General features: G+C 45.6%; 2 protein-coding genes across 4 annotated transcripts in view; one reads left to right on the forward strand and one right to left on the reverse strand.

The window, feature by feature from the left end:
* LOC127382597 (gallinacin-13-like) overlaps window positions 1–13,855 on the reverse strand; it is a 592,294-nt gene that overhangs the window by 416,204 nt on the left and 162,235 nt on the right. The gene's annotated exons all lie outside the window — the stretch shown is intronic.
* The window catches only part of BLK (BLK proto-oncogene, Src family tyrosine kinase), a 37,970-nt gene that overhangs the window by 23,317 nt on the left and 798 nt on the right, over window positions 1–13,855 (forward strand). The window contains exons 7-12 of the mRNA XM_051614434.1: window positions 3,866–4,015; window positions 4,511–4,663; window positions 5,571–5,750; window positions 6,301–6,377; window positions 10,610–10,760; window positions 13,400–13,531. Of these exons, the coding sequence (XP_051470394.1) occupies window positions 3,866–4,015; window positions 4,511–4,663; window positions 5,571–5,750; window positions 6,301–6,377; window positions 10,610–10,760; window positions 13,400–13,531 (843 nt within the window). The remainder of the gene's footprint in view (window positions 1–3,865; window positions 4,016–4,510; window positions 4,664–5,570; window positions 5,751–6,300; window positions 6,378–10,609; window positions 10,761–13,399; window positions 13,532–13,855) is intronic.

Here is a 13,855-nt window from a genome sequence, read left to right on the forward strand (position 1 = left end):
GAAATCTTCTCCCATAGAGGTAATAATTCTGAAACCTGAGGGAATGCAGGGACAGCTCTGCCCAGTCACAAACTCCTGGCTCACAGCAAGACTGCTGTGTCTGTTCTCCTGACAGGAGGGACCTCCTGGAGCTCAGCTGCTGTATGAAGCTGAACTCCTGGGTTCCCTGTTGGGAAGGAATTAGGAGCCTGATGAGGAACAGGAGATGCCAGATGTGCCATGTGAAAGTGGGACTCAGTCTGAGATGCAGACATCAAAATGTCAATATCACATGTAGCCTGAGCTCCTGCTGTAGCCAGTGAGGCTTGAATTGGTGACCAAATACTAAATGTTTTGGAGTTAGAGAATCATAAAATGATTTGGGTTGAAAGGGACCTTTAAAGGTCACATAGTCCAAACCCCCTGCAGTCAGCAGGGACATCTTCAACTAGATCAGGTTGCTCAGAGCCCTGTCCAAACTGACTTTGAATGTTTCCAGGGATGGGGCTCCTACCACCTCTCTGAGCAACTGCACCAGTGTTTCACCACTCTCAGTGTAAAAAATTTCTCCATTACATCTAGTCTAAATCTTCCCTCTTTCAGTTTACAACCATCAACCTTTGTCCTATTACTACCAGCCCTGGTAAAATGTTTGTCCCCATCTTTATTATAGGCCCACTTTAACTACTGAAAGGCTGCAATAATGTGTCCCCAGAGCCTTCACTTCTCCAGGCTGAATAGCTCCAACTCTCTTAGCCTTTCTTCATGGGAAAGGTGTTCCATCTTTTGATCATTTTTATGGCCCTCATTCATCTCCATGTTCTCCTCTAGAAGGTGTGATTTTGCACTATATCTGCCCAGCCCATGTGGATGTCCCAGAGCACCTCAAGTGCTGCCAAACACCCATGTTTAAGTTACTGAATCATCCCTAGGTATGATGTGAAGTTGAATCTCATCTTTTGCACCTTCTGTTGCTCTTTCCCGTACAAAATTAGTGACTTTTTGACCAGAAAGGATCTGAGAGCCCTTGTAGGATGGTTTGGGGATCCCAGACCCACAACAAGAGAGTCTGACACCCAGAGCTGCCCAGACCAAGATTTGGTTGTGCTCACACTGTTCTGAGGTGGTGCTGAGTGCAGGCATGGACCAACGTGTGTGAGCCCTGGTCTGTGCTGGGATGAGATGCAGGGCTGTCAGACTGGGATGTCCCTTGTGATCCCTGGCTATCCTAGCCAGGATGGCTATCCTGGCTATCATCAGAGGAGATTAGGACTCCTGCCAACTGTCTGGATCTACTTAACATTTTTCATTGGCTGCTGTCAGTGGTAGAAGAGAGAATTGAAGCTTTTCAGCCCTGGTGCTTTGCCTTTACCCTGCAGATCCCAAGAGAACAGTAACCAGCCACAGGGAATGACAGGGGAAGCTCTAACACACTCACTCCAGCAAACTAAACTCTGGCTTAGGGTGAAATACAGTCATTAGCTCTAATGACAGGATAAGTATAAATGCTGGTAGTAGGCAGCTGATAAAATGGCCTGGAGGATGCCTGGAGCCCCTGTCACTGCTGCATTCTGCACATGGCTGGTTTGCAAGATACAAGAGGGTTTAAAGGGTCAGTGGGGCCTGGAAACGAGGTCCTGCAGGAGAACAGCCGTTTTGGGTACAACACTTAGCTTCCAGGCACCCATTGGCACACATGTTGGTTGTTAATTCCTGCACTCCCTTCTGCCATCCTGTCGTCAGTGCAGCTGGATTCACTCCATGTAAACATCCCACACGTACCTTGGAGTACTCAAGCACCATCTTGGACTCCAGCTACGTAAACCCAGCTCTGGGTTGCAGCCTGCCCTGTGCATTATTCCAATCACTTTGGAATTAAAATGTTATAACCAACAACAATAATATAAGGTAATAATTTTAATGATCATAATAGAATTATAGGGTGGTTTGGGTTGGAAGGGATGTTAAAGATCATCTAGTTCTAACCCCCCTGCAATGGGCAGGAACACCTTCCGCTAGACCACATTGCTCAAAACTCCATCCTTGATAATGATAATAATAATAATAGTAGTAGTAATAATACTAATTGCAACTTAGGATCACATAAGTACCACAGAGGAGCCAGAGGGGGTCTGGATCCAAGTGCCAGGAAGTGTAAATGTGGCTAAACCCTCTAGCAGGACTTGTGCTAGAACTTCTGGACTCAAGCTCTAGCAATACCTCTCTGCCACCTATCAAGGACCAAAGATCACTCCCTTGGAAAGACAGCCTTAGCTGTGTAGGGACATTTGGTCACTGGGACAGGGACCAAAAAAATGAGATATTCCTTTGCCCTTCTCTTGAGTTCTTTGTTGCCCCATTGAAGATGCTTCAGGGTTTTTTCTTAGACTTTCAGCTGCTGAGAGTCAAAAAGTCTTCTTGATCTGTCTTCTGCCAGACATTCATAGTGAAGGAAACAGCATCCTCTGTTGAGAAGGAGCCCACCATGCTTCCAGTCTTGAGGTTCCCTGGCCCTGAATTTAAACCAGCATGTCTTCTATGAATGTTATGCCACCATATCTCCTGGTCTGGTCTCTGCAGAAAGCGAGTCCCTCCAAATCAACGTCTAGCACTTGAAAAAAAAAAAAATAAACTCTCCCTTGTAAAGATTTATAATCACTGCAACAGCACAAATATCCACAGAGGTGGTTTTCTTCTGTCACTTTCTAAAAATGTGAATGGTTTCCAGCCGCAGCGTCTAGAACTGCTGGTGGAGAAACACCAGCCAGTGAGTGTTACATGTTAGTAAACTCCCTCGCACGCAGGATTAGGGTTTCAGAGTCACTGTGGAAGGTCCTAGCTTCTGCTTCTGATCCTACATGACAGATGCATACTTTTTAACATCTATAACTTTGCCTTTTCAAACATTTAAAAGGGCAACCTATCAACCCAGATGACGTATTTGACTTTTCACAGCCCAGCAGGCTTATAACAACTCCCTCTGGAAATATGATCCAGACAAAAGGGGGGGGGGAAACCCACTGCTAAGCTGTATTGAAATTTACACTAACAGAGGCTGGAAGTTGCTGCTCTGTAGCAACATCTAGTGATGTTTTTGTGCACAAAAAAACCCCCATCCCCATGTTTTGGATTATAAACCCATTGTAAGGCGAAAATGGAAGGTTGGAGTGTTAGATCGTTGAGTAGCTCCCTTGAGGTCAAGAGACACCTGGTTCTAAAACTGAATCTAGATGTGGTTCAGCCACAGTCACAAATTTATGGCTGAACAAAACATTTCTCCTGAACCTTCCTTATGTACCTTCCAGCTGAACCACTGACCTTGGCACAAGGGTTATAGGGGATAACAGTGACATGAGGACCTGGGGTAATGCTGAGAAGGGACACTTACTTCTTATCTCTCCCACTACCTGGAATCTGGTTGTGTTGGCAGGGTGGTTCAGCTCCTTGTCAGCCCTGTGTTTGCACAGACTGGTGGGACTGCAGTCACTTGTTTCATTCAGATGAGATGGTAAGATTGACTGAGCTTAGAAAGGAGATGTGAAGCTGTAGGATGACCTTAATAACCTAAGCAGTGTCTGATTGCTCTGGCTGGAGAGATACTATGGATTGTCATCTTGCTTCCTTGGGAATGTTTGCCACAGCATAGGCAGATCTTAACCAAGCCTTGACTGGCCCAGTTAAGCTCTGATGACTCTTTTTCCTCTCCGTTCACCTTGGAGAGAGGGGAGTTTATAGCTTTGCAGTCTGGTGGGACTTGCCCTGAGAAAGCATCAGCAAGGGCTGTGAGAGGTGTCTGCAGCTAAAGGCAGCCAAGGAAGTGGAGGTGGCTGATCCCTGAGTTAGTTCTGACTTGTCCTCACCATTCTCTCTTCTGCTTATTCTTCAGGTGCCTATTCATTGTCTGTGAGAGACAGCAACTCTGCTCATGGGGACATCATCAAACACTACAGGATCCGCTCCTTGGATGGCGGGGGTTATTACATCTCCCCCAGGATGACTTTCTCCAACCTGCCAGAGCTAATCCATCATTACAGCCGTGAGTCGCTTGCCTTCTCTAAGGGGTTTGTCTCCAAGCAGAAGCTGGGCATGTGGGCAGAGGGAGGATGGGCTTCCTAGCCATCACCCCCACACCATCCACTCTAATGGGTCAGATATGTTTCTCCAAGCAGAACTTGGGCACCCAAGTCCAGTCTTTCATCTTAGGGCACTGTGAGGGTAAGCTCTGCCCACAGCTGGATAACCAGGGAGTTTTTCCCACCAGGAAAGGGAAAAGATCAATTCTGAAAGGATATGCAGGAGGCATGCTTGATGTGCAGGAGAATTTTCTCCTCTGTGGCTTCCTTTGAGCTTTTTCCTTTCACTGGGTCCATTCTGGGTGCCTTTATCCCTGTGGCTGAAACATTTGTGTGGTTGTGGAGTTTTCCCATGGGTTGACTTTTGCCTGGCTTGTGTGGATCTTGGAGGAGGTTAGCTCTGGAGCTGAAAGTTCAGGCCATCTCATTGAGCTGTCCTGTGCTTTGTCCTCACACAGAGAAGGGGGATGGTCTGTGCCAGCGGCTCACAGCTCCCTGCATATCCCTGGTTCCCCAGAGACCCTGGGCACAGGATGAATGGGAGATCCCAAGGGAATCTCTGAAGCTTGTGAAGAAACTTGGCAGTGGGCAGTTTGGGGAAGTATGGATGGGTAAGTAAAATTCCCCCTGTTCCAGGAAAGAAAGCATAAACAGAGGTGATGGAAAACCCTCTTTCTCCAAGATAGGACTAATGCAAGTATGGGGATCCTAAAGCATGAACATGTGTTTATGGATACACAGGTAGCAGTAGATGTCACACACCTGGAAGGTACCAAACAGGTTGTGCTTGCACATATCAGTGGCTGACCATGGGTTTCATAGGCTGGACACATGGGAGAGGTGGTGGAGTATGTATATACTCATCTCCTGAGACATGTTCTTGTTCTTCCTGGGAGTCCTGGGCATGGCTGTGGGATTCTAAGTGACACGCAGCAGGGTACCTGGGTGACACTATCCCAATTTCTCTGTTTCCTTGTTCCACTTTCTCACCCAGATCCAAATTCTTTATGCCTTCCTGCCCACCACTAATCAGTGAGAGAGGAAGTGTGGTGACCTCAGCTTCCTTTGCTGTCCTCTTTGTGGTTGCCTGTTGCCTTGGCAATGGAGATTATGGACAGGACCAGACTGAGCTGGTGTCCTGTCTGCAGTCCTGACTTTCTCCGTGGTATTTGGAATATCTGAGGTGGGAGGCCCAGGGCTTCTCATTCAGAAAGAGTCTTCCAAGACTGAGAGAATTTCATGAGAATAGGCTCATTGCATGGACGGCCACCACCCAGAGCAGGATTGATCCCCAGTGAAGCCACATGCACTGACACTTGTGCCTTCTCCTCTCATACCTGCTGGTTGCTCTGAGCCCACAGGCACAGAGGTTTACCATTTACTTCTTGTTGGAAGATTGAAAGCTGTTGTTGTGGTTTTCTGCTCCCTCATCCACAAGCTCTTCTGCTCCTAAATGCATGGCCTCATAGAGCCTGTAGGGAGGCCAAAATGCTTCAATGCATCATTATCTCTCTGCAGGTTACTACAAGAACAACATCAAGGTGGCTGTGAAGACCATGAAGGAGGGCAGCATGGATCCTGATGCCTTTTTGGCAGAAGCCAACTTGATGAAGAGGCTGCAGCACAACAAACTGGTCAGGCTATATGCAGTAGTCACAAAGCAGCCAATCTACATTGTGACAGAGTACATGGCCAATGGTAAAGAACCTCAGGGAGATTTTTGTTTGGTTTCTGCCAAATCAGGTCAACAAGCAGGCTGGTACAGCCATCATAAGGGAAATGGGGAGGGGGGATTGTACCAAATCTATAAGCAGAAGGACTGAATGATCCACAAGTTTCTTTCTAGTACTGGAAGAGACTTTATGGGAGATGAGATCCTGCCTCTTGTGATCTCATATTTCATAAGCCACTTCACAAGATAGCAATGCTCTATTTGGAGGGTATTTAGATTTCTCATCTCCACTGTTCCTACTTGAAGTTTGTTTCAGATTTTTGCTCCCCTCATGGTGAAATTGTTCTTTCTTTCTCCCCTCCTGTCTATAAGGCTTTGAGTGAGGAATTTTTGTGCAAAATAGAGGGGCAAAATGGACCATGTCTGAGAACTTTCCTAATGGAAGATGCTCCAGCAGACACCCACTGTGGTTCCCCTGATTTTCTCTGGGGATTTTCTGCTTCCTCAGAAAAGCATCAGGGAAAGCCAAGATACAGAGTTACTAAAAAGAGTCACACAGTCTCTCCTCTTTTGCAGGGTGTTTGCTGGATTACTTGAAGACAGAAGAAGGAAGCCAATTGAATCTCCCCAAACTCATTGATATGTCTGCTCAGGTTAGTGACCAGCCTCTGGGCAACAGACTCAAAATCATGATTTATTATTGCCTCAGGGAAACTTTCGCAAGTCTGAAGTCTGTCAAGAGTGTTTTTCAGGAGGAAAACAGCAGCACCTCCTGGTGTGCTCTCTTAGGGTTTCCCTCTCAGCCCTCTTGTGGTGACGTGCGTGTCAGCTCAGCAATGTTCTGCTAGCCTTAGGACAGCCTCTGGGGAACTTCGTGCTAGAGAACTGGAATCTGTTTTTTAAGGTTTTTTTCAATTTGTTCTTGGTTGTGGTTTTTTGGTTTTTTTGTGGGGCTCTTTTTGTGTTTTGGTTTTTTTTTATGTTGGCTTGTTTGGGTGTTGGGTGTTCCTTGGTTGGTTGTTTTTTGTTGTGTTCTTTTGGTTTTCTGTTTGTTTTGTTGTTTGCTTGTGTTTTTTTTTCAATTTCTGGCTTTCTGAGCAAGAAATATGTCTGTTTCCTTTTTTACCTAAAGGAAGAAAATGCTCAACAAAGAGACTTTCAATGTAGAGACATGCGGGCTTTCAGCAGTTCTTCCCTTCTGATGATTAAGCATGAGGGATGTTCTGATCCTCAAATCTAGGAATATTGCTCCTTGTGAGAACAAATTTTTACCTTTGAAGGTTTTTTTTCTAAGCATCCCCAAGCTGTAACTGTTAGCTGCAAATGCTCTGTAACATCCTAGTCCAGAAGCATCTAAACCAGGTAAAAGTGAGGAAAACAGAGACCCAGAGCGGCAGCATCTTGGCAACAAGTTATACATGAAGGTTGAGATTGGCCAAGTCACTCCACTTTGGTCCTTACCAGCTGTTGACTGAGTTTGGCTCACCCAGAGCAGAATTAGGCTAATTTTGGAAATACTGGAAAAAAGACATGAAGTGTCAGTGTGGTAGCTGAATGCAGCCACTTTGGTGTGGAGGTCTGGGATTTACCTGTGAGGTCACTCAGCCTCTCTGGGTCAAAGTGAGCCTGAGCAAACAACATGTAAAAGCTGCCCACTTGGTTCCAGCCATCATACAGAGTTATTTTATTGAAATTTATTTGTTATTTATTTAAATTATTAAAACCTGGAGAATCTTAATATTTCATTCAGCACAAGTTATAGGATAGTGATAGATTTTCCTTCTTAGTTTCCCACCATCCTCACAGGAAATTATTTCTTCCTAATATCTCTTCTCAATCTCCCGTCTTTCAGCTTAAAACCATCACCCTGATCCTATCCCTCCATGCCTTTGTCAAAAGTCCTTCCTCAGTATTCTTGTAGCCCTTTCAGATCCTGGAAGGTGCTCTAAGGTCTCCCCAGAGCTTTCTCTTCTCCAGGATGAACAACCCTAACTCTCTCAGCCTGTCTCCACAGAGCAGAGCTGCTCCAGGCCTCTGATCATCTTCACGGCCTTCTCTGGACTTGCTCCAACAACTCTGTGTCCTTCTTGTGTTGGGGACTGCAGAAATAGACATATTATTGCAGGTGGGGTCTTACGAGAGAAGAGTAGAGGGGAAGAATCACCTCCCTCAAAACCCATCAAGGGCAACTTCATGCACCCAAACCTCCTCTCTGAATTCAGGGTCAAAGTCTTGAATATGATGACGTGGCACAGCCTGAGCTGGCCAGAAGCCCATCCACTACAATCGTCAAATAATCCCTACAGTGGGAACCATTTCTGGGTTTGAGTAATTACACATGGACACCTGGAAACACTCACGTGCCCTGCACAGGCTTCTCACATCCCTCCATGCTCTTTGCAGCACCCTGCACCACACACCTCTCCCAGGACCAGGATGGTCAAATGTAGACCAAACCTACACACCCCAGCAATGTGATACGCCACACAAGCCACCCCACAGCACTTGGGGTGAGAAGGGTTTTGCCCATCCCTCAATATATAGTGATCAATCAGAAGCACAGCTCTCATTGCTCCCCCTCCCACCACCTCACCAGGGCAGGGATTCAAAGACTCCCTGGGTAGCACTGGGAGGTCAAGGGAAGTCTCTCAAGCTATTTTGCAATCTGCTAATCTGTGGTGTTGGGATGACATCACTCCCCAGCAGGCACCCAACCCTCTTCAGCACAATTTTGGATCCAAGAGCATGTGTCAGAGTTAAAATTAGCAATCTCTGGGCCGGTGCTCTTGATCCTGTGGTCAGTCTCAAGGGTACATGCTTCAAAGCACACTGAGCTGGAACGGGCCCACTGCTGGGTACTATATCATTAACATCAGGACAGGAAATTACATCATTTCTTCCATTTTCCACTGCAGCAAGCAGCACTTGCACTGAAGGGGTGTTGACACAGGTTAGAAATGCAGCATTGGAAAGTATGTGTTCGTATCCTGTTTAAAACCACATTTAAGTCAAGATGTTGATGTGAATCTGTATGGAGTGGAAAATTGCTCTGCCCTTACCCACAGGCTCATAAAAGCTTTAATAGGTCCTAACAGGGGGTTGCAGAGGTTGCATGCATCCTGATAAATGCCTGACCTGAATCTGAGACTCAACTGATAAAGCAATTTTGCAATCTCTTTTTTTCTATACCTACCAGCACCCAGCAATCAAAGATTGATGCCATTGTCACACACCAGGCACCTCCCCAGGGCTGCTCCCTGCTCTGAGGAACTAATCAGTGAAAGATGATCTTGGGAGCAAGAACCTCCCAAAGTAAAGTTTGGAGGTGGTTGAAGAGAGCATCATGTGCCCATGACAATGGATTTGTCCATGGACAAACTCTCTATCCATGTCATATTTTTAAGGATCACAGAATCACAGAATCTTAGGGGTTGGAAGGGACCCCGAAAGATCATCCAGTCCAATCCCCCTGCCAGAGCAGGGTCACCCAGAGCACATCACACAGGAACACGTCCAGGAGGGGTTTGAATGTCTCCAGTGAAGGAGACTCCACAACCTCTCTGGGCAGCCTGTTCCAGTGCTCTGTCACTCTCACAGGAAAGAAGTTTCTTCTGATATTTACATGGAACCTCTTATGCTTCAGTTTGCACCCATTGCCCCTTGTTCTGTCACTGGATATCTGGGTCTTCTGCTCTAATGAAACCTGTAGGTATCAGAGGGGAACTGTGTTGTATCCTGGGTCCTAGCTGGACCATTCCAGCTGGATCCAGCAAATGGAAAGAAAACACCACTTTCAGTTTTCTTGTGGAGGGACCTCCAGGGGTCTTCTCTTCATCCCAAAGCAGGCCAGTGAGGGAGAACAGAGGAGATTACTGAACAATATCTGGCTGTCCTACATCTGAACTTTGCTACTCTGACTGAGGCACAGATGATCTCTTTGAGGGCTTTTCCTTTTTTCTTTTCTTTCTTTAGTTTTTTTATTAAATTCATATATTTAATTTTGTGATTAAAATCCTAACTAGAGGGGCGAGTCTTGTGGCAGAAACTGTGAATCCAGTGATGTGGCTTTAGGTTTTCTTCAACTTTCCGTGTCTTGCTGCAGACAGGACTCCCAGCTGTAACCTCTGAGCAAAACAGAAATTGATGCTTCTGTTCTGCTTGACTTGCTTGCTTAAAGCTTTTGGAGGCCTGGTGCATGCTGGTAGAGCTGCACGTATGCACATGTACATGGGCAATATAGAATAGTTTGGGTTGGAAGGGGCCTTTAAAGCTAGTCCAACCCCCCTGCAGTGAGCAGGGACATCTTCAACTGGATCAGCTTGCTCAGAGCCCCATCCAACCTGACCACCAATGTTTCCAGGAATCGGGCATCTACCACCTCTCTGGGAAACCTGTGCCAGTGTTCTCCACCCTTGTTGTTAAAACTTTCTTCCTATTATCTAGCCTGATTCTCCCCTCTTTGAGCTTACAAACAAACCTCCTTGTCCTATCACTCCATGCCTTCATCAAAAGTCCCTCCCCAGCTTTTCTGTAACCCCTTCATGTACTGGAAGGTGCTCTAAGGTTTCCCCAGAGCCTTCTCTTCTCCAGGCTGTATCACCCCAACTTTCTCAGCCTGTCTTCACAGCAGAGGTGCTCTAGCCCTCTGATAACTTTAGTGGCCCATGCCTCTTTAAGCATGTATGTACCTGTCTACGTGTTTACCCATCTGTCCGTTGATCTACCTGTCACTCCATGGAGCACATAGACATGCCCACGCACATAGAGGCAGGTGAGCAACCCTATATGCTTGTCGTTCTTTTGTAAAGGCGAGTAGGAAGCAGCCAAGCCAACTTGTTGTCCCAGGGGGGTGACTGATAAAGGTGGACTCCTGCTGCTCTCCTAGGTGGCAGAGGGCATGGCGTACATCGAGCGCATGAACTCCATCCACCGCGACTTGAGAGCCGCCAACATCCTCGTCTCGGAGACACTCTGCTGCAAAATTGCTGATTTTGGCTTGGCCAGGATCATTGAGGATGAATACTTGGCACAAGAAGGTGGGTATCTTTCCCAGCACTGCCTCACCAACACATTTCCCTTATCTCCAATCCTTCTGCCATGCAGACGTGTCAAGATACAGGGTGTTCAAGGGTTGGGCTGGGACCAGGCATGGGGCAACACTGCCCATGGCCAGAAACTGGAGTCCCTGTTGCCTGCCACTGTTAAGCAGAGGAAGAAAGGGACCCAAAAATGGGGTCCCAGGAGAGAGCACCTCTTGGGGATAATAAAGAGCAAGCGGGGTTTGCAGAGGGAAATGGAAAAAAATCGTCTGGTGCTGCTTGAGTGAGTCCTGCTGAATCTCAGATTGTGCTCCTGGAGAAATTTGACCTCTACTAATGAAACCTGCTGCCTGTGCCCAAGTGTTCACAGGGACTCAGTCCAAAGGGAAGGAAATAGCAGTGTAATTCAGTCACTGCAGGGCTGCAGAGGGGATCTGGAGCCACAAATCTGGACCTAAAGGCAGGTTTTGCATATTCCAGACAAAATGAGCCCAGATCATGTCTCTTCAATAACAGAGAGACAACCTACAAAACATGGGGCAGGGACTGCAGCTTGGTAGGTGGTTCTTATGGGAACAGACTACTTTAACTATCCAAAATAAAACAACAAAAAATTCCCCAAACCCAACCCAACCAACCAAAAAAAACCCCAAACAAACAAACCAAACCCCACAAAACAGAAAACAAAAAAGCAAACAAAAAAACCCAAATTACATAAAAAAACCCATATCCCCCACATTAATATGAAAATTCATTACTCCATTTGCAAAGCCAAGCCTCTTACTGGGGCTGACTACCTAAACTGGTGGTGGACAGGAGAACATGGCCATGAGAGGTGACAACTGGTATGCTTGGTACAGAGGTCTGTCTACAGCCATTTGACAACAGGGTTAAGTCAAATTCCTCTAGTGGCAGGATTTTTTGGCTGTACTTTGAGGTTAATTATAAGATGGTGTCATTCAAATTGCAGAGTCTTTATAGAGCAGCAGTGACACAAGCAGAAAGGATTGAAATAGAACAATCAAATATGGTATGGGTGGCAGAAAATTTTCAAATTTTTGAAATCTCTACACCTCTAGAGCTGGGATGAATTTAAAATTTCCCATAAAAATACTCTGGGGAGAGAAAATATTTCATATATTTTTTTCTTATAAATCAGAAAACATTTCAATTTGCTGTCCTAAAATACTTTATGATGTAAATTATACTCATTTGAACATGTAAAACTAAATCAAAGTAGTAAAAACTCACAAATGTAATTTGTGAAATATAAAAGGTTACTGTGGGATAGATTGTCACAATTTCTAAAGCAGTTTTTAGCTTTAAGAGAAGTTTTGGTGAAATCAGCTTACTTCTGTTAGCATCCCCAAAGGAGCTACGTGTCCAGTGGAAAACAGTTCCTATCAGCATTTTCCCAGCTAGCTTTAATCTGAAATAACAACTGCCCCTCTATCTGCTTTGAATGATTTTCACTTCATAAGCTGAATTTCCTACCTTCATCAGTCTGCCTTGTCTGCACATGATGTGCAAGAACAAAGGCACTTGTTTCACACACTGCATTTGGGCTTTCAGTCCTGAAAGGATATCTACAAATAAAAATGTGGTTTCCTCTGTGGTCTGTTACACATTCAGGACCTACTTATCAAGGTGTTTTGGGCTTTTGGGTTTGGTGTTGGTTTTTTTTTGCTAAACTTTAGGTCTTTTAGCTAAACTGAGGTTACAGTCTTGTGATCATTGCTGCCCAAGTGTGCAAAACAAGGACCTGGTGGATAAAATAAACTGGGACTTTTTCTTGTTTTCATACATATATGCAGCTTTAAGAACTGGATAATGTATATTTGCTGTATTATTCAGGCACTTTCACTAAAAACAGCCCTCTTCACCTAGAAGTGGTTTCATACAGAATAAAATAAAATCCTCCTGTTGTTGTCCTCTAACAAAGCTACTTGAGACATTTACTTTGAACAGCACAGACACACAGTATGGTCTACAGAAACCCCATGGTCTGCATGATTCTCCACAGCAGGTTGCTACCTGAGGAGCAATGGGTCTCTCAGGAGAGCTGCTGGATGCCCAAGGGCTGGGGCAGGCATTGCCTCCTCCAGTCTTGGCATGCACAAAGCTGGTCCACACTGCCATTCCTGGCTCCTCTCCTGAGATCCCATTGTTAAAGACACAAGAGATGCAAAGGTGTTGTAAGACTGTAGATTCCTCTAACTTCAGCAGTAAAAAAGTTTACCTAGGCTTGTTTTCTGTTGTTGTTTTTTTTTTAAATAAACATATTATTATTCCTTACCTAGGACATTAAGGTTTTCCATTATTTGGCCTTCATACAACAGCATCTATGGAGGTTTATGAGCACATACATGTAAAAAAGTTTTTTTAAAAGAAAATAGCCTTGATTGCACTGGAGGAAGAGCCAAGAAAGGCAAATAGATGCCAGATAGAAATCACTTATAAAAGCAGGAGTTAGGAAGCAATTACCTTCTTCTGGCCTTACCTCCATAACTTCACAGTACCATCAGTAAGTCCCATCACAGCCCCATGGTGAAGTTTTTGGGGAACTGGTTGCTCCATAAGAGTGGAGGGAGCTGCTATACCTCCACATGCTATTTCTCTTTGCTTCCTCTGGACAGGTGCCAAATTCCCAATCAAATGGACAGCACCAGAGGCCATTAACTTTGGAGTTTTCACCATCAAATCTGATGTGTGGTCTTTTGGGATCCTCTTGACAGAAATCATAACCTACGGCAGGATCCCTTACCCAGGTACGCTGCAGATACGGGATGAGTGAGCTTCAAATGATCCAGTGCTGCTTTATGCTTGGAGATGCACACATAAATGTGCACGTGTGCCCAGATACATGGCCCTGTCTCCATGCTGGGTTTCCTCTCCAAGGCTTTCACGAGGCTCAGTTATACCTCTGCTAGGTAAAAACCTACAGAGGGGAATTGGGGAGGAGACAAAGGGATGGAGGGGGGAGCACAACTCTGAAGAAGGGATGGTGCACAGGTAAGTCCCAGCATCACGGTCCCTCATGCCCCTCCAGCCCTGCCTGGATATGAGCTATGGGGAGGACTCATCTTCACTCT

Source organism: Apus apus, chromosome 3, assembly GCF_020740795.1.
Source record: "Apus apus isolate bApuApu2 chromosome 3, bApuApu2.pri.cur, whole genome shotgun sequence".
Lineage (NCBI taxonomy): Eukaryota > Metazoa > Chordata > Aves > Apodiformes > Apodidae > Apus > Apus apus.